Source organism: Microtus ochrogaster, chromosome 22 (assembly GCF_000317375.1).
Source record: "Microtus ochrogaster isolate Prairie Vole_2 chromosome 22, MicOch1.0, whole genome shotgun sequence".
Classification (NCBI taxonomy): domain Eukaryota; kingdom Metazoa; phylum Chordata; class Mammalia; order Rodentia; family Cricetidae; genus Microtus; species Microtus ochrogaster.
Window position 1 is genome coordinate 6,492,400 of NC_022023.1, and position 21,248 is coordinate 6,513,647.

General features: G+C 45.1%; 1 protein-coding gene across 1 annotated transcript in view; it reads right to left on the reverse strand.

Annotated features, from left to right (window-relative positions):
* Window positions 1-12,474: 12,474 nt before the first annotated feature.
* Window positions 12,475-21,248, reverse strand: part of Ccdc83 (coiled-coil domain containing 83) — a 36,689-nt gene continuing 27,915 nt past the window's right edge. The window contains exons 8-11 of the mRNA XM_005357632.2: window positions 15,625-15,746; window positions 14,850-14,929; window positions 14,086-14,270; window positions 12,475-12,731 (exon numbers count right to left, since the gene is read on the reverse strand). Coding sequence (XP_005357689.1) covers window positions 12,570-12,731; window positions 14,086-14,270; window positions 14,850-14,929; window positions 15,625-15,746 — 549 coding nt within the window. The 3' untranslated portion in view covers window positions 12,475-12,569. The remainder of the gene's footprint in view (window positions 12,732-14,085; window positions 14,271-14,849; window positions 14,930-15,624; window positions 15,747-21,248) is intronic.

The following is a 21,248-nucleotide window of genomic DNA, read 5'->3' on the forward strand; positions in this document are numbered from 1 at the left end:
AAAAAAAAAAAAATTTGGACTCTGCTGCATAAGAATTACATTCAGTCTGTTTTATGGATGGAAAAGAAGAAAATTAACATGTCCAGGGTATTAAATTAGCAGGTGGAAGAGTCAAGTAATTAGCGGCATGGTCCATTCGCTTGCTGTCATTCCAAACTGAAATGGGAATCCTATTCCTCGGTCTAGACTGTTGGCCACTCTGGCCTCCCATCCCTGCTTCCGTCCCTGCTGTCTGTCATTGTTGGCGGGGAGAACTACAACCCTGAGAATGGCAGCTTTCGTCACAGCACAAGGAGGAAAGCACATCGGCTCTCCTAGCTGCTTTTCTGTGTGTCATAGGACACCACAGCGAGGCCAGCTTCCCGAAGTGAGTTGTAGGGGTTAACAGTTCAGAGGGTTAGGGGCCTAGACTGTCATGGCGGGGAGCATGGCCACAGGCAGGCATGATGCTGGAGAAGTAGCCGAGAACTCTTATTTTGACCCACAAGCAGGAGGCAGAGTGGAGCCCTAACTGGGAATAGCACGTTTTGAAACCTCAAAGCCCACCCTCAGTGATGCACCTCCAGCAAGGTCACACATCCTAATTCTTGCCTAACATTTCCACCAATTGGGGGCCAAGTATTTAGACAACTTCAACAGCTTGCGTTCCTCACACACTTTAATGCCTAGTTAGCAAGTTGGTCGTAGTGGAGGGCAGAGAGACCCGTTCCAAATTATTTTCTAAATTTGCTTTAGCTTCTGATTGTGTGAAAGACATCTTTTAACCACTGATTGAGATTTTGTATCTAGGCCTTAAATTATATTGCTAATCTTTAACTTCATAGAACACAGCTATAGCTTTTATACTGTATAAGAATGAACATATTGTCAAAAACTGTAAACTTCCTTCTAGGGCACTTTTTTGTTTGTATGTGTGTGTGGTTATTTTACCTGCAAGTAGTCTGTGTATCTGCCACATGCATGTCTGGTGCCCACAAAAACCAAAAGAGGACATCAGTTCCCCAGGAAATGAGATTACAGGTGGTTGTGAGCCACCCTGTGGGTGCTAGGAATGGAACCTGGGTCTTCTGGAAAGAACAGCCAGTGCTGTGTTCTTATCTGTGGGGTCATCTCTCCAGCCCCCTTCATATTTTTTATTTTATGTATGTGGGTGTTTTTCTTGTGTGTTTGTGTATGTATGTATGTATGTATGTATGTATGTATGTATGTATGTATGCATTGCCTACAGAATACACAAGAAGGCATCGGATCCCCAGGAATTGTAGTTAAGGACAGTTGTGTGCTGCCGTGTGGGTGCCAAGAGTTGAATCAGAATCCTATGGAAAAGCAGCTGATGCTCTTAACCTCTGGGCCATCTCTCCAGCCCCTTGTTTTTATTAACGCAAGCAAATGAGGCGATGTTTACAGTTAGCTTAAGTAAACAAGTATAGAGAGGAACACACCTGGTATTTATTATGCCTTACCATCTTTGGTCTTGTGAAAGAGCCAAGAAATCTTCTCAGGGCTGTCGCCTTTCCCACAGAAATAATGTAGACATACCACATTCATTTGTCACAGTTACACCCTTCTTTTTAGAAGGCCGCCCTCTTGCTAGAACATCCTGCTCTGCCTCCTTCCTAGTTTGTAGGAAGTTCACAGCTCTCCCACACAGACTCCCAAGGCTACCACTGCCATTTTGGATAAGCATCAGCTTGAGTTGTCATAAAATTCAAGAATACTATTTCCACTTTTGGAAATTTACTCAAAAGAAATAGTCCGCAGGCGGTAGTTGGGGTAGGGACTTGTTTTGAATTATATAGTATATTATAGCACATAAGTATTATTTTAGAGGGTAGGATGACTGTAGGATATATCAATTTATGGATTATAGCTTATAGATGGTCTCTAAAGACCTCATGTACAGTACGCTTATGTGTGTTAAGTGGCCCAGCATATAGAGACTATGATGGAAAGTTGTGGCAGGTTGTTCTGCTTCCATTCTAGACTTGAGTTATTTTCTTGTTATCCAGACCAACCAAAGGGAAGAAAATACATACTTTGTTTTCCCTTCAAGAACGTTTGGTCTTCACCACACATGAGAATACTGGTCCAGCGTCCTTAAGCAAGCAAGATTGTTTATTATTTAACCAACAGAGAAGCAGACCTTCCACTCTTTTTTATATGTGTGTGTGTCCCCATCCCCGTAATATATCCTTATTTTCATGGAGAGTGCTAATTCATTTCCTGCCTGCTCAGACCCAAATAATCACACAAACTATATTAATTACAACGCTGTCTGACAAATAGCTTAGGCATATTTCTACATAACTCTTATATCAACCCATTTCTATTAATCTGTGAATCATCACGAGGCTGTGGCCTATTGGTAAGGTTCTGGCTGTCGGCATTCTCCTTCCGCAGCTACATGGCATCTCTTTGACTCCACCTACTTTCTCTCTATCTCTGTTTGGATTTTTTGCCTGGCTTTACTAAGCCATTGCCCAAAACAGCTTCTTTAATAACCAATGGCAATGAAATCTTTATAGCCTGCAGAGGGGAATCCCACATCAGCCCGGCATCCTTAAGCAAGCAAGATAGTTTATTATTCAACCAGCAGAAGCAGACCTTCACTCATCATCCACATTTTAATCTTTAATTTTTTTCATTTTTTTCCTTTTATTGAAAATAGTTGTAAACCCACCCATAATATATCTTTATTTTGGTTTCCCTTTACCCCTGGTTCCTCCCATCTCCCCTCCCACCTGATCTATTCTGTTTCTGCTTCTCCTTAGAAAACAACCAGGCTTCTAAGAGATAATAGTATAATAATATAACATGATAAAACAAGCGTCAGAATTACAAAAACAGAAGGGAAAGAGTCCACGAGAAGGGACAAGTAACAGAACAGATCTACTTGTTCAAATATTCTTCTGCAATCCCATTTTTAAAAAAATAGCAAAAATGGCTTGACTGGAAGGCTTAATATACATGGCAAAGGACTTGTAGGGTAAAAAAAAAAATACAAACTAGTACGGGTAAATAAACAGAAAAATCCCTGACCCAGCATTGTGAGATGAGACATCCAGAGTTTTCTGTCGGCCATCCGCTCTTCCTGCAGCCTATTAAAAGTAGTTTCCCCAGCGGGATGCCCTGGGGGGAAACTACGCTTTCATCTGCAAGTGTTTATCAATCAGAGATTGCTTCTGTGTTCAAGTTGGGGATGTGTGTCCATGTCCTTCAGCACCAGTGCCCCACCTGCTGCAGGTGAGTGTTCAGGCCCTGTGCATGCTGCCTCAGTCTCTCGGAGTTCATAAGCTTTGAGCCTGTGGCTTTGGAGGGACTTTCTTGGTGTCCTCCGTCCTCTCTGGGTCTTACACTGCATTTTCTGCAGGGTTCCCTAACCCCTGAGGGGAGGGATTTAATGAAGACACCAAGTTTTAGGACAGTGTTCCAAGGTGTCTCTCACTGCTAGTGTCTGGCTGTGGGTCTCTTTGTTTCCATGTGCTGCAGGAATAAGCTCTGATCATGGCTGAACAAGGTACTGATGTATGAATGTAGCAGAATGTCTGGTCTCAGGTTCTTGGTCCATTTCATGGAGTGGCTCATAAATATCAGATATTGGTTAGTTACTCCCATAAGCTTTGTGTCACCATTGCCCTAGCAGATCTTGCAGGCAAGGCACCATTGTAGATCCAAAGGTTTGTGGCTGGGTTGGTGTTTACCCTTCTCCTTTGGCAGTGTGCAGAGTGCCTTCCTATTTTACCCTACAAGGGCAGTAGATCGTGGGGTAAAGGTTCTATGTAGGCACCAACTGGACCTCTCCAATGTCAGTGAGTTCTATAGGTGTTATCTTTAGCAATGGGGCCTTGCCATCCGTTGTGGAAAGCAAGCTAAAGTCTTGGCAACGCTCTGGCTTGTTTGAGGGGTCCTCATGGGACCCTTTTGGCCAACTCAATTAGATGTGACCCAGTCCCAGTATTGTAAGTTTCGTTGTTGACAAAAGATGGTCAGTTGGGACTCTATATCCCATTATTTGGTGACTTCATTTAGATTGCCTTTTTATGTGTATGTATTTTAGGAGGCTTCTACTGTATTAGGTTTCCTCAGTACCCCTTAGATAACCCTTAATTTTAGTTGTCTCTCCCCCATATTCCCTCTCTTGCCCCTCGTTTTCCTCCCCTCTTTACTTGATCCTCCCATTCCAGCCTTCCCCATCATCCATAATCTTTATTTCCCTTTCCTAGGGAGCTCTATCTGCCACACCCTCGTGCCCCCCACACCTCCCTCTCTACCCTCTGGTTCTATGGATTGCAGCTTGGTAATCATTAACAGCAAATATCCGCACATAAGTGACTATATGCCATATTTCTCTTTCTTACTCAGGATGATTTTCCTTTCTGGTTCTACCCATTTTCCTGAGAGTTTATGATTTGATTTTTATTTTTGTTTTTTTTTTGTTTGTTTGTTTTTTGATTTTTCGAGACAGGGTTTCTCCGTAGCTTTTGGTTCCTGTCCTGGAACTAGCTCTTGTAGACCAGGCTGGCCTCGAACTCACAGAGATCTGCCTGCCTCTGCCTCCCGAGTGCTGGGATTAAAGGCGTGCACCACCACCGCCCGGCTTTTTATTTTTATTATTTATATTTTTGCTTAACAGCTGAGTGGTATTCCGTTGTGTAAATACTGCTTTTTCTTTGCCCATTCTTCTGTTGAGAAACATCTATGTTGTTTCCAATTTCTGACTATTATGAGGAGCACATCAGTGGACATGGTTGAGCAGGTGTCTCTGTAACAAGATGAGATGTCCTTTGAGTGTCGAAGAGTGGTCTAGCTGGATCATGAGGGAGATCGATCCCCATCTCCTTGAGGAACCACACACTGATTTCCATAGTAGTTGTACAAGATTGCACTCCCACTTAGCAGTGGGTGAGTGTTCTTGCTCCACATCCTCACCAACAGGAGCTGTCACTTGTGTAATTAATCTTAGCCATTCTGGCAGGTGTAAGATAGATTCTCAAAGTTGTTTTGATTTGCATTTCCTTGATTGCTAAGGATGTTGAACATTTGTTTCTAAGCCATTTGAGTTTCCTCTTTTGAGAATTCTCTGTTTAGATCTGTACCCCGTTTTTAAATTGAGTTATTTGTTTTCTTGATACCAAGTTTTTTTACTTCATATATTTTTAGATAGTGTTCTTTTTTTTTTTTTTAACATGAGGTTAGAATGCTTGTTTGGGGGTTCCGGAGAGATGAGTCAGCAGCTAAGAGCATAAACTACTTTTGCGGAAGACTGGTGTCAATTTGGTTCCAGGCACCCTGTTGGAATCTCATAACTGACATTAACTGCATTTCCAGGGGAACCTGTTGCCCTCTTCTGCCTTCTATAGGCACCTACATTCATGTATACTTACCGACAACAGACAAACATACACATAATTAAAAAGCTTTTTTAAATCAGTTTTCATATAATTTTAAGTGATTTATTTTTGTTTTATGTGCATTGGTGTTTTGCCTGCATACATGTCTGTATGAGGGAGTCATATCACTTTGAGCTGCATTCCAGACAGTTGTGAGCTGCCATGTGGGTGCTGGGAATTGAATGCGGGCCTTCTGGAAGAGCAGCCAGTGCTCTGAACAGCTGTGCCATCTCTCCAGCCCCATACAATGATTTTCTCTTTCTTCAACTCCTCCCAGATCCTTCCCATTTCCTTAGCTGCCATGCACTGCTATGTGTGCTATTATCCAGTTTGTGAGCTTTGGGCAAGGGGGCTGGAGGTTAAAATACACAGACACACACAGACAGAGAGACAGAGAATTCCCCAAGAATGCCCCCTTTATTGTGTTCAGGGGCAGATTATATAGAGATAGCCACGCCCCAGCCAAACCCACCAGAAACCACTCTCCTGCCATCAGGAACTCCTGAAGGTCTCGTGCTCAGAGCAGCTGTAGGCACTCAGATCAGGGGATTACAAGAAATTCAGGATCTGGGGTCTCACTGCTCCTAACACTTAGCCACCCATCTTGCACCCAACTTTGTTCTTTCTCACACTTTCAAAACAAAATAAGAAACAACCCCACAAAGAACAAAGATGAAAATCAAACAATGAAAGTATTCTTGCTTGGTAATTTCTTTCCTGAAGGTAGTAGCTTCCTGAGAAAGTGGTTCAGGTATTTGGTTAGGTCTAGCCCCCTCCCCATGGGTCTGTGAGATACTGCTTATTAAAAGGCCATAATTAGCATTGCTATCAGCTCTCAGTTCTGGGATATTCTGCTTAGGTTAACCATTCCCTACCCCTTAAAAGAGTTTGAGATGATCTGCTTCTTTGTGTTTCTGTTTTGCCTGTTAAACTTTATTATTCCGAGGAGGGAACTCTACTTCGTTCATTGTAAGAGGCAGTGGAAACTGGAAAGCTATCTCAGAAATTGATAAAAATGGTTTTTGCTTTGTTTCCCATTGCTTTGCATATCTCAAGTTCAAAATATGGGAAATATGGTGCAAAGTAGTATTCGTGGTGGCTGAGATTACCAAAGGAACAATCTGGTGGCAGAAAATAAATTCCTAACAAAGGCCACACCAAGGATGAGCCCCACTGAAGCAGCTCCGTTACTCGGGAAGATGGATGGGCTGAAAGAGAAGCAGGGAAGAAGCACTATGGACTCCAGTGAAGGAGGGAATGGTCAGCATGAGTGAAATTTGAACCCCAAACTGTCTGTTCAGTCTGGCATTTGGGAACTTGGTTATTAACTCGACAGAAGTCATGACTCAGGTCTGAGTAAAGCAAATGTGGAGGTACCCTTGGTGGGAGCAAGTAACGTCACTGACAACCAGCCAAGTGTGCAGGCTGGCCAGAGACGCTGAAGACGAAGCAGATCTGCTCCTTCTCTGGCCTGCCAAGCATACCGAGTGCCCTTCGTGTGCAGTAGTTAGCCTAGGGAGCGACAGGAGCTTGAGAAGTCGCTCAGTGAACGACTGCTCTACCAGCTGAGCGCGGCGCGGTTTGGGCAGGGTGGAAAGTACCCGAGACGATGAGGTGAGGGGAGCAGTCCTCCCCCACACACACAAGCAGAAGGCAGCAGACGTCTGAAGGGGTTTGTGCTCCACTCTTCAGATGAGCAGCAAGGTTGTCAGTAGAAAGGCCACAGAGCACCCTAAGTAGGCTGGAGGAGCTCAGGAGATGCTGAGGTCTGAATAGACCAGGACTTATGCATGCTGAGGCTTGGGTTTCTTTCTGAACTGGGGCGGGGACAGGGGGACTAGAAATTGCTGTAAGATTTTTGTTAAAAGGATTGGTCACTGAAGTGCGATAAGAAAATGGAAAGAAAAGAAGAAATAGATAAGCCAGTTAGGAGACCACTGTAGCAGCCTGAGGCATGAACAAATCTCAGGTTGAGAGCTGGTCCAAAGGCAAGAGGCTGCAAGACCTAAGGGGAGACAGGCACAGTGTTGCCTGGAGAGGAGATGGGATGTATGGAAGGAGAGCCGATAGAATCTGGAAGATGAGCCTACAGGGCAGTTTGGAGAGATCCTTGCATCATAAAGAACATTCTCTTGCACTTCAGAGAGCCTCTCTCCTGAGAGAACCAACTTCTTGGTGTGCCGGTTACAGTGTAACAGCCATGGTAGACTCAGCACTGCTAATAGATTAAGTCCGTTTGGACCTAGTAACACAACCTCCTTAGACCTCAGCTTCTTAATCTGTAAATTATGCATAACAGTGTCTTCCTCTTAGGAGTGCTGCGTTTAATGAGTTACTAAGTAGAAGCCTGGCACATGATAAAGTTTCTTGCAGGAATGCTACATAGCATGGGGTCTCCAGTCAATCTGGAAGCAACTTCAGGCAAGTTGCTAAACTTCAGCCTTTCTCCCTCTGCACAACGGGGTTAGTTGTGGCCCCTACCTCGAGATTGCATCATAATGAAGTCGATGAGGGCAAAGTGCCTGCGTAAGCATACTTGAGTGTTTGCTGATGTTCGGGTTTCTTGAATCTTCAAATGCAGACTTCAGGACATCCATTCAGCTCTTCTGCGTCCTTAACAATAGTCCTGTGAACGCTTCCAAAGCAGAGCCCTGATCCCCTGATTGCCTGAGTCCCTGAGGTCCTGAGGCAGCATTTGGTTTGTCTTTAAAATCTCCAGGGCTGGGAAAGGAACTCGGAGCCTCGTACCTGATAGGAAAGGGCGCTATTGTTTAGCGCCAACCCTAATAGCGTATCTTAGAGAGCTTTAAAGTAGACTTGTGGAGATTGGGGGTGGGGAGACGGGGGTGAGGCTGAGGCCAGGATGTAAAATAAATAGATGAATAAAAATAACTAAAAATAACACTTTGGGGCTGGAGATAAGCTCAGTGGTAGAGATCTCCGTAGCATACGCTAGGCCCTGGGTGTGATGTCCAGTACTGGGAACAAAACGAGCTACTGAAAACAGACCTACACATCCAATATGCGCAAGGTCGCAGTCTGGGTTACCCAGAGGTGCTTTCTCAAGGAGAATACTTTTTTATTTTTTATTTTTTTAAGAGAATACTTTTTAATGTGTACTTCAGGCCTTTGAGGGTCTTTTTTTTTCCCCTTCAGTAAGTGACTCGGACTACATTCCGTTATGCAACTGGCCTTTCTGGATAGCATTTTAGCCTCTATATTTGCATTTATTTTGGTTGTCTTCACCAGAAAACAATGAGTCAAACAGAATAGAGTTGCTTTTCTCATATGTGAAACTTGGCTGGTCCTACGTAGATCTGCTCCCCACAAGATGGTTCTCTGTGCATTTTTATTTGTATTTTGTTCCATGGTCCTTAATCCCTCTGTACCAGTCTCTCCCTCATCCTCTCTGCTTTTCCCAGCTAAAGCAAGATATAGGGTAGACTTGAATGCAGTTAGCTCCCACTAGTCAGTCATACCATCTGTATCAAAATATTTGTCCACTTTGTGAAGTTTTTTTGATCAGTGTCTTCAAACCATATCCCATTTTATAATTCCCGTTTTCTTTCTAAATAAAATACTAGTGTTAGCATCGAAACATTTTAGTGAAAAAAATTATAGAAGCTTAAAAGTGAAGTAAACAAGTAACAGTTTTAGGCCAGATGAATGATAGACGATGTATCAAAAATGTGTATCTTTTCACCAGATAGTATCAGATCTAGATCGATTTCACATCTACGTTTTTATACAAGTAGTATCAAGATTAACACTTTTAAAAAAGTGACTAGAGGAAATGCCTGGTGTAAAAGTTTAACTTTGGAGGAGTATTGTAGATACCAAGTTAATTCTCCATTTGCCCTAGGAGCTCAGGAGCATCTGTGGCCCTCCCCCTCCCCTCTTGGGAGTCTTGAGAGAGGCTCAGCCTTGCAGAGGGAGATCTAGCCTAGGTGGTTTCCTTTCCCCTTAGGAGGGAAATGTTGCCACGGCTAGCACATTTTTATAGCTGAGACTATACAAAGAGACAGCACTGACCCACAAGGCGAGGTCGGCAGGCTGACTGCAGGACGAGAGAAATGCTGACCGAGCTGGACACCAAGTCTGCAGATGTCTGCATTTGCACTTACTCTAAAACTTGCTTGGTGTTCAGAATATCTGAAACCGCCTCTATTTGAAGGTGTTTTTTTTTTTTTTTTTTTTTAGTATCTTGATTTTTTTTAAAAAGCACTTTAATATCATAGAACACAATAACCTAAAATTTAGCTAAATGAAAAAGCCACAGGAAGAAAAAAAAAGACTTTGGGAATTTGGAGTGGGAAATGGAAGCATTTAATCCAGTTAGTCACTAATATTTAGAAAGTCTCTGTTGCTTAAGGACAGGCTTCCTTGCTTTTAATGTAAATGCCTGTTTATTCCAAGAAAGATACAGAGAGCTGTTGTGTTGCACTCTCGTGAAACCCAGTAGGACCAGCAGACTGTGAACAGGCAGGCCTTTATTGCTCCGGAAAGACCCTAGCTTCCCTGTACCCCGAACTGCCCCAGTGTTCGAAGATGGAGCATTTCCAGGTGAGCAGGTCCGGAGTGGAGCCTCTTAGGTTCACCAGGGCAGTGATGGCGGATTGATTGGCTCCCGCTACGGCACCTTTGCTAACAGGTGGACAGCCATTGTCGCCAGAGACTAGCTTGTGCCCCCGCTGGTCTGTGTGTCACCGCAGGAACACACTGAACAGGCCGGGAGGTGGTGGTGCACGCCTTTAATCCCAGCACTCGGGAGGCAGAGGCAGGCGGATCTCTGTGAGTTCGAGACCAGCCTGGTCTACAAGAGCTAGTTCCAGGGCAGGCTCCAAAGCCACAGAGAAACCCTGTCTCGAAAAAACAAAAAAAAAACAAAAAAAAAAAAACAAAAAAAAAGACAGGTGAACAGTTTGAACAGAAAATCCAATGGTTGTTAGAGGTCCGTTATCTCAGCTGTGACGGAAAGCCGATCCTTGAGGTACAGAGAGCAAACTCGGGTGTAGCCAGAGGTTCCCAGTTTTAGCCAGCCTCGGCGATGTGTGTTTTCAAACCCTGCCTGTGCCTTCTTTTTTTTTTTTTTTTTTTTTGTGCCAAGTCTTTAAATCAGACTTAATTTCTCTAACAGATTATTCAGAATCTTTGTCTCTTCCTGATTTTAAGAAATGATATTTAAGAGACGTTTTTGTTTCATCGATATTGTCAGATTTATTGGGAAGGTGTTTGTCTTCATTTCATGTCTTTAATAGTGACTATAAAAATCCATAGTGATATTTCATTTTTCATGGATTTTTTTTTTTTTTTTTGGTTTTTCGAGACAGGGTTTCTCTGTGGTTTTGGAGCCTGTCCTGGAACTAGCTCTTGTAGACCAGGCTGGTCTCGAACTCACAGAGATCCGCCTGCCTCTGCCTCCCGAGTGCTGGGATTAAAGGCGTGCGCCACCGCCGCCCGGCTTGGATTTTTTTTTTTCTTTCTCAGCCCTTCAGAGAACCAACTTTGTCTTTGTGGAGTTTCTGGCTTTAATAGTTTTTTTGCCTTTTATTATTTATGGTTTATATTTTGAGTTCCTCCTCCCCTATTAAGATCTTAAAGGTAAAATTTACTAGATTACTGATTTTCTACCTTTCTATGTTTTTTTTAATTAATGAGTTAAAGTTTCCCCTAAACACTACAGTACTCGTATGTACTTGATTTCTAGCGTTTCAGGTACACGTGAAAACATGGATTCTGTAGTAATCCAGCTTTCACAGCCTAGGTTTTCCCATCCAGTTGGCCCATTATCATTTTAAAGTACTTAACGTGTGTGTGTGTGTGTGTAGGGGGTATGTGTGTGATACATGTAGCAGTCAGGGAAGCCAACCATGACCTTTACCTGCTGCTGTTTCTGAGATTTGGGAGAGACTGGGAAGGGGCAGGAAGCACTGGCCACAACGGGAACTAACGCCTTCCACTTAACAGCACGCGGTCGGTGGTGGTGGCACTACCCTCTTCTGAGGACGTTAGGAAAGAAGACCCTGTTTTTAACTTCGACAGTGACTGAGGATAGTGTTAGCACTGGCAGTCACCCGCCAGGCTCCAGACCAGGCGGTCCATTTGTTACCACTAAACAGGTCACTAACAGCTCTCTCTTACTGATGCAGGAGGTTTGCCCTTTATAAACAGAAAGACTGCAGAAACGAGGTGCTGTGGTGGATTCTGGTCACAGAGCCAAGGAGTGCTGATTATACCCATGCAACTGCAGTGCCTGGTGGGAAAGGGCCTACAGTGCCCTTTGCATGGGGACCGGCTAGACAGGCTTGAGACAGCTCCAGAGGGGGTGAGCTTCCTGCTAGTGGAATTTCTTTCTTCAGTGAAGGTAATTTTATTGCTATTGCTCTTAATGATGGTGACTGTTGTCACTTGAGACAAGCCCCTAGGCACACCGGGAAGAGTGCTAGATTACACCAGCACCTGGGCAGCTGATGAGGGATTCTCTTCATTAGGTTAGTGTGGTGTGAAGGCTTGGGGGCAGGGCTGTGTTGAATCCAGGAATCTGGTTTAGCGTTCAGTTTCTGCTTTCTGAGTGCGGAAATGATGCTACCACTTTCCTCAAGCTCGAGCTCCTGCCGTCTGGGCTCGTACACACACCCCAGTCCCTACATGTAGCCTCCTCCCACCCTTAGCCCCCCCACCTGTAAACTTCCACCACCCTCAGTGGCGTGACTTCACTGTCAAAATATGTACCAAAATAAACCTTTTCTCCTGTAAGCTCCTGCTGCCGGGGTATCTCATCGCAACAGATAGAGTAGGATTAAAGAATAGGAGATTACAGGGGCTATCATCCCGCACCCAGAGTGGGAAGTGGACAGTGATATATAGTTTTCGTAGAAACATCTCTAACACCCGCTGCATATTGAGACCATGGGTGAATCTGTGAACTTTCAAATGAGAAGGACTTGAACCCGCGGCCTTCTAAGTATTTCAATGCAGAAAGCTGTGTGCTTCCTGTCACGCATGCTGGGCAGGTAAATCAATAGCTCGCTACCAGGAACCTGGGTTTTAAAGGTAATGACGGCAGTTAGAAACACCGGCTTTGAAGATGGACCCCTGTGGGGGAAGCGAGTCACTTGGGCACTTTAATCCACAGAGAATGGGTACGGAAAGGCGGTTCCCACCACGCTGCTTTCAGGCCTAGAGCAACGTCTTCACCATCTTGTGCGTGATGTGGCTCTCGGGACTCTGGATGTCATCATACGACTTGAGAGGACTCTCCTTCTCTTGGAAGTGGATGGGCATCCTCTTGCCCTCTACACTCAGGAGCTTCAAAGCCACGGGGCCCAAGTTCACGTACTCCTGGGGGAGAGACACAAGCCGAGAGGTCACTGGCAGGGAAGCCGGATGAATGAGACTTTGCTTTCCCTGGGTGGCCCTGCTGATTGTGTGAATATGAAAGCCCCTGCGAAAGTTTAAAAGTCTAACTTGTAAGTTTATACTCCCGGTGAGTCACAGTAGACAGACCTCCCGGGGAGTGGGAGGGAAGGCTGGTGCTCTCAAAGGGAGCTGGGTTGGGTCTGATACTGGCTAGTGACAATGTTTCCCCTCTGGGCTGCTTTGTTGGTGAAGGAGTACTAGCAGACTTCTGTATGATTCAAAAATGGAGCAGGGTGGAGATTCTGCAAGTGTTGCTTGGACTAGATAATGTAGCACCGAGGAACTTGCCCTGGAATTTGGATCTTTCCACAGGTGCTTTGGCTAGTGACCAGGTCAACCATAGCCCCTTGAGCCAAAATTCTCGAGATGTCAGTCACCAAGAAGAACTGGAAAGTTCCTCTCTATGAAATCCTCTAGCCAGATCCAAACAGCTCAGGCCCTACGTGGGAAGACTCCTAAGCCGTGATTTACGTGTTGTGTTCCTTCACCACACACATCAGCAGATCTTTCTAGAATGTTCCCTGTGCCCATGGAGTGCTGGGGTGCCATGATAAACCCGTGACCGGTGAAGGACAGGATAGTGTAGCTCCTCCTACATGGTAATTGTTGATTTTTTTCTATAATCCTATAAACACTTGCACCTTTGAGCCTTTATGTCCCGGTTCTCTGGAAATTCCCAAGTGTAAGGGGCCTGGGGTGTTGCAGGGCGTTTAGTATTTGTCTGAGTTTGGGGGCGGGGGAGGCAGTGTTTTCAAAACGCCAGTTGTTGAATGTAGTTTTCAAACTACAACAAAACAGAGGGACATTCACCCTGGGCACCGCAGCTCCCCCATTCCAGCTCACAGGAATCCATTTCGTCAAACCGGGGGCAGGCGGCCTGCAGCCTGTTGTCCACACTGGCAGGCATCAGCCTGATGCAGCAGGAGTCAGGGTTACAGGCTGTGAGTGGTGGTGTTTGGGACTCAGACCGAGAGCCAAATTGGAGTTGTTTTCCCTCATATTTGACTCTTAAACCTACCAGAATCAGAAATACAGAAAAACTTCAAGAAATTCTGGAAATTCACATCACTCAGGAAGCAAAGGTAGACAGATAGCTATGAGTTCGAGACCAGCCTGGCAGGAATCTCTCAAATATGAGACTGGGCTACATAGGGAAATTCTATCTTAAGTAAACAAATATTCGTTGGATGGCAGTATTTGCGTCCTAGGGCTCCTTCTGCCAGCATGGCGGTCATTGCCGTTCTCGTCAGAACTGTGCGACTCTCGCGATGCTCACCTTGAAGTCCTGCTCGTCCTCGTGCAGTAAGTAGTGGGTGACGGAGTCTCCGAACTCGGTGGAGGAGCTGCCCTCTCTCTCTGTGTTCGTGACCTGGACGACCGGACTGCTAGCCTCGTGGCTCCCCAGCAAGAGGCTCAGCGCTTCTCCACTCTCTGTTTTAGCAGGCGATTTCAAATTCTCCTCTGAGATTAAAGCAAGGGAATAAGTAGGTAACGTTTGAGCAGATTACGATGCCGTCGTTGGTCACATTTTTTTTTGTTTTGTTTTGTTTTTTGAGACAGGGTTTCTCTGTCCACATTTTTTTTTAAAGAACTTAGAAATATAAAACTTAGGGAGAGAGGAATGACTTAGCTTAATCAAAACCACGAGAGCCAAGCATTCATGAGGCCCCAAGTTCAATCCCTAGGGCTGCTACCACCAAGCCCAAAATGGTTTTAGAGAAATCAGTATGGAATTTATGGAATAAATAAATAAATAATACTAAAATGAAAGTAATATAAATTATATAAAAATAAGAGGGGGCCCCATTTTAGGAAATGATTCTATAGCCTGATAGCTAAGACATTAACCACATAGCCTTTTGGGAACTAATGGGTATACTGACACCCCAGCCCTCCACGTGGGATGCAGAGTTCCTCCGTGTGGAGTGCAGAGCTCCTGCGTGTGGGGTGCAGAGCTCCTGCCTGTGGGGTGCCTGCCTATAAAAGATGCTCAGGCTGCTGTGTTGAGGCGAGGAAAAGCCCATCACAAGGAAATTGTACCGTTGTCTGTCTCTAGCAACATCAAAGACGCGTCTTCAGGTGGCACTTGCTGTCCAGCGGCTTGAGTGAGATACAGTTTCCTAAAAGAACCAATAGCAGACTGTTGGCCAGTGGCTGCCGTGATACCATCATCAGCATCTATTTCTCTCTAGAGTGCGGAGACGAAGCGGAAGCGGGCCCTGCTCCTAAGGCTTGCCGGACCGATAAACCACTACAGTACCCTAAGGTGGTGATTTCTAGTGAGAAGCCAAATGAGTGGTGTGAGAATTCGGGGGCTCAGAAGAGGCACCTCTTGAGTTTGCCTTGGAGACGAGGGAGGTTTCCTGAGGAGAAATCTGCATGGCGCCTTGTAGAACCAGAAGTCCACCGTGGGAATGATACCAGTTGGGTACCAATGGGTTTTCAGTAAGAAGGCCAGTGAGAAATGCTGAGGGCCTATAAGAAATGCTGGGCGTGTCTAAGGGCCTGGGTTCAGTACGAGGAGGTTCAGTACGAGGCAGGGGGTGTTAAACAGAGCAGTTTAGGCTGGTCTAGAATTATGTAGCCTATGCTGGCCTTGGATTTATGGTAATCCTCTTGTGTTAGCCTCCTGGGTGCTGGGATTACAGGTAACACTGGCTAAACTATCTTAAAAACCCCACCAACTTTTTACAGGTATAAAGCCTATAAAATCCTTTCTAGAAATGTTCATGGCTTTGCCCTGGGTGTTCTGAGAGCACCAAATGCCAGCTGCTGTGGCCCCAGGGCGAGCATCTCACCTGGGCGGGCATCTCACCTGGGTATTTTGAGATCCACAAGTCTACAGTTAAACAGCTGGTTGATAAGCACCAGATTTTCCTCTTCTAGTTGATGAATACAGCATTCCAGTTTTTCTACTTCCTTCCTGTGAATCGAAATCTGTTTGCGGAAGAGGGGATGGGGTGTTGGTACTTACTGGCTTCATTCAGCGACACAGATTTGACTCTGGAAAGGACATGGGCCTGAGGGAAGAGCTCGCATTCATGATTTATAACTGGGTTCTCCTGGTCCTTCTGTGGTTAAGGGGAAGAGTGGGGTGGTTCTCTAGGCCATAAGCAGGCCTGGTGGGTAGTTACTACAGAGCAGAACCTGCCCCTTTATGCCCTCCAGAAGCATGGCTGAACTTAAATATGAGCTAGAGGCAGAGCTAGGAAGACAAGATTCATTTAGCAATATGATGCATTGGTTAGCGATTTCTCTAACAGCGATTATAAATAAGACAATGAAAACACACTGGAATAAGTGATATATGTGGTGGTATTTTTTTAAAAAATGCCTAAAAGTCCTTTCTACCGACCTCTCTATTAGGATTATGTTCTCTTTGGTGCCAGTTCTGAGAAATGCGTATATATGAAATACTTGCCAATTCATTTGTTGTACTAAAACCCTTACATGTACCAGCAAACATATTACAAATGATCAAGATACTAAATTAATTCTGCAATGGGATCTCTTAGCCTTGTGGGCAATGGTGCCGACCGAAGATGGGGTGCTAGAAACCTGGATGGAAGCGGGGAAGCCAGCTCCTCTGGGATGGGGAAGACACAGATGTCGGGATAATGAGAAACGGACAGAAAGGATAACATCTGACCCACATCGTGAGGATGGAGTGGGGCTTTAATGTAGATACAAGTCGTGTCTCCTGGGGGGCAGGAACCAAGTCTACCAGGGCACAACTAAGGGAGGAGTCGGGGACTGAATGAGCAAGTAAGAAAGAGACAAACACTGCCCAAGAATCTGGTTTTCAAATATGAACAGATTTGCCAGTTTGGTTGATGGAGTTCCCATCAGTCTTTGGGACCTTCTGCCTAGGAAGGCTGGCAGTCATGCGCATGCTGCATGCTTCGGCTTTGTTTCCTACGCTGTGATGTAAAGATCTGGCTCGACCTCAGAGGAACCGATGAAATCGCCAGTGACACTCCATTCATTCGGTGAAAGATGGGCTGATCTGTAAGCCTCTTCTGGGCTTGGTGGCCAAAAGGTGTCTGCCATATGGACGGGCAGGCATGTAGGTTTAGGTACGTGGAAGGCCCTGCCAGAGCTTGAATGTCATCGAAGAAGGGGCGGAGGCTGAGGATCCTGCCTGGACTGCTTAGGAGACACTGTGACTCTAAGAAGAAGAACGGCCAGCTTATGTATCGCAGCCTGTATCTGAAGGCGGAGAGGAATATGTTCAAGACCAAGGACGCTCCCATGAAACACATCTGCAGGCCGAAGGCAGGTCGGGCCCACAAGAAGCTCCTGCAGGCCCAAGAGCAGGAAATGCTTCCGGGCCAAGAAAAGCAAAAGACGAAGACATGTAGCCCTGTCTCTGGTCCACATAGTGCCCCAACTTTGCCTTGCTAAGTCATTGCACAGATCAGTCATTAGCATAAGCAACCCTTTATCAATACAAAGAAAACTATCAGAAAAAAAGGTCCATCTGAGGGAAGAACTCCTACAAGTTACTTGGCTGGGCTCTGAAGTCACTTCTCTGCCACCCCAGCAGTGTGAGTTATGTTATACAGGCATCGACATCTGCAGATATTCATGGAAGCAATCAGGACATGGGAGTTAGAACTAAATATAAAATCAAGAGTGGTTGACTGCTGGGAATAACAGAGAAACTGAGTGGAAACAAACAAAAAGCGCAGAAGCTGAAACTCGCTCCTTCGGGCTAGGGGAAGCTGGCTTCTGCTTTGTCACCGGGAGTCAGTGAGAGCTGGGAATCCTGAAGCATCCGTATTTATGAAATACGTGGGCTCTGGTCTGGGCAAGCTTCTGAGATGTCCTTGCGAGTTTTATGTCAACTTGACGCAAGCTAGAGTCATCAAAAAGGAGAGAGCCTAAACTGAGAAAATGCCTTCCTAAGATCAGACTGCAAGCCCATAGAGCATTTTCTTAATTAGTGATTAATGTGGGTGGAGCCACCCCTGGGCTGGGGGTCCTGGGTTCTATAAGAAAACAAGAAGAGCAAGCTATGAGGACCAAGCCAGTAAGCAGCACTCCTCCATGGCCTCTGCATCAGCTCCTGCCTCCAGACATTCCTTTCCTGACGTCCTTTGGTAATGAACAGCAATGTGGAAGTGGGAGCCAAACCAACCCGTCTCTCACAGACGTGCTTTGGCCGTGGGGTTTCATCAAAGCCACCATAACACTAAGTAGGACAGAAATTGGTACTGGGATCTTAGGGTACCGCTGTGACAGCCCTGACCATGTTGTTTGGGGAAGGACTGTGGAAGGGCTTGGGGACTCTGAGCTGGAAAGTCATTGAGTGTTCAGAGCTTGGTGAGCCCTTCTATGGGAGCCTGGAAGATAAGAACGCTGAGCACAATGCAGGCGATGGACGTCTGGCTTGTGAAGTTCCAGAGGGAAATGTACGAGCCATTTAAAGACTCTCCCGCATCTGTTGCGTATGCTGAGACTCTGGGCTCTGGTCAGCTGGAGTTGAAGAATCAGCAGTGATTAGCAAGAGACCAGAACCATAAAGTTAAAATCCTTTGCTTTACTGGGACAGTTGATGCTGGTCAGCTGGAGTTATGAATTTAGTGGTGATTAAGAAGAGACCGGGATCACTGAGAAGAAATCTTCTGGGAAGCCAGCACAATATAGGACACAAAGGTGACCAAGACTCAACCCTTCCCGAAAGACAGCTTCTAACCCAGTCGACACGCCGCCGCTGCTCTTTATCATGGCTCAGACTGCTGGCGGCTTAGAGTTGGGAAGGAAGAGAAACAGTCTCAAACATTTAGGTTCATAGAAAGCCGGTGGTCGGTGTTTAGGGTCTTAGATGTTCAGAGCTGATTAACTTGATTACAAGTTCAAATGCCTTAAGTAAAGGTTTGTTTTAAAGGATGAGAAGGACATTGTAGAGGCTGTACACGGAGGAAAATATAGAACATCGGGAAGATGCCTGGTGTGGGCTGGACATGCATGGGAGGCAGCACACAGTTCTCCAGCGCTTTTCAAAGTTGGTACCAAGATAGCTCTGCAGGGGTTTAGGAGAGTTTATGACATCACTTCCCTCTTCAGAGTATGCAGTAATGTTCACATCTATTGCTAACTCCCTGGGCTTTTGAAATACTAGGGAAACGAATAATCACATTAATTCTCAGATTTCTGGGGTAAGAAACATGAAAGGGTAGAAGAGGTGGAAAACCGCGTTTCCCCAGATACCTAAGAAGTGTAGAGATCAGGACAGACAGTTCAAACTATTTAAACCAGGGATCTAGGGGCCTGATTCAAATGTGTACACTTGACCTTTTCTTCAGCAAGGTCTGTGTGAACCCTATGCCCCTTTGAGATCGCGAGCCTCGGACTCCCTTTGTCTTGTTTCTCTGTGTTAGGGTGGTTAAGTCATTTGGGAATTTCAATTGTCTTCATTTTCCTAATAAATACACGGAATGAAAATGCAGAACAGAAACACTGCACCAAGATGCCCTACACCCTTCTGATGCATCTGATGCATCTGATACAGAGAGAGAATGAAGTGGAAAATTCTCAGAGGTCCCATCCCTAGCAATGCTTTTCAAGTCCTTATTAGCCTTTCTCCAAAGAAATAAATCAATTGTTCTGTTTCTGGCAACTCTTGAATGTAGTGATGAACTTATAATAAGAACTTATAACAAGAAGTAGTTTTCATTAATTTTTGAGTAAACTTAATCATGTCAAAATTAATATTGATCATAATGGAGAAATTAAACCTATTGGATTTCCTTGAAATGCTTTGCCCTTTATTTCTAAGCTCTGTGATTCAATTAAACTTGGCGTTTTCCCTTTTATTTCTGGTGAATTATAAGAAGAAACATGGAATGAACCCAAACATAGTGTGAGGGTTCAGCAGAAAGAGTCAGGCCATCAATACAGCCCTTTTTTTAATCAGCCAGATAAGGAATATTTTAAAAAGTCATTTCCCTTAAATCTAAGATCTGTGACATCGTATGAAATCAAGAGTTGAATAGTTTTTATAATATCATGCTGTTGTACTTAACAAAAGTATAATAAACATTCCCAAATACTCTATAATTATTAACCCACTTGAGTTGTAAATTATTGATCCCTTGCTTTATTTTTTTACTTACTTTTTTATTTTTGAGATAAGGTCTCATATAGAGATCTGGCCTTGAACTTGCTGTATAACCAAGAATGATCTTTAACTTCTAGAACCTCCTACTTCCATCTCAAAGTCTTGTTTAAAGTGGGAAATTCAGTGTAATTATGTGGGAGTAATAGTATAACCTCATATTGACATGATTTTACAGAGGTGACTTGGCTGCTGTTGTCAGGGTGGCCCTGATGTGCACACGCCTCTGCTCCTAGCTCCTCCAGAGGCTGAGGTAGGGAGATGCAAATTGAAGCGATGTGTGGACTACAGAACAAGTTCAGGAGTAGCCTGGGCAATGTTGAGAAACCTTGTCTCAAACACAAAACGGGCTGGGGCGCAGTTCGGTGGGAGTGCTTGCCTGGCATGCACAAGGCTGTGGGGGGGTTAAGGTGGAGCCAAGTGGTCAGACCCTTGCCCGGTGTACACAGGTCCCCAGTTCGGTCCCTAGTGCCCTCTCACACAGCACATCTTGTCAACAATGTCACAGAAACGCTGTGCGATTTGTCTTCTAGTGCTCTAGAACCATTAACTACTCAGACGGGAAACCCAGGAAGAGAGAAGAGGCGAAACCTTAAAAGTCACGTTTCTGTTAGTGTTTCTGGACAGTGAGGAACAAGGAGAAGCTGGAATGAGGAATTTAGCATTCCACAATAGGAATGTCAACTCGAGTGCCTTTCCCAGCTCCACGACCGTCTTTACAGGCAACTAAAGATGGAGGCTCGGAGGTCGGGACCCACACGGGACCCACACGGGGCCCACACGAGGTAATGAGAAAAATGTGTGTCGGAGAATCACAGTGGCTGACTGCCAGCACCCACATGAAGGCTCCTAACTACTTGTAACTTCAATCCCATGGGATCTGCTGCCCTCTTCTGGCCTATCTATAAGCGTCGGGCACACATGTCGCCCACATTAAAAAAAAAATAAAAATAGATTTTTTTAAGTAATGAGTTTTGTTTCATATGTAACATGTAAGCACAGGATGGATAGCTGACTGTGTCTAAATATAAAGAGTTTTTAGGAGCGGGAGAGTGCTTGAACTAGAGACACCTAGAGAATTCAGAATTAATAAGGTGTCCAGTGACTTTATGACCGCGAGGAAGAGTCCTGGATGGTTAATAGTTACTTTTGCTATTTTGAGACCTGACTGTAAGAAGAAAAAGGGCTGATTTGGGTCATTGTTTGAAGAGACGAGTGGCTCGTGTAAAGGTCACCTGCCCAGGAAAGCACGGTCGCAGGTGCTGGAAGCAGCTGGTGACGTTCAGCTCGCTTCCAGTAGAGGCCCCAGCCATGAAACG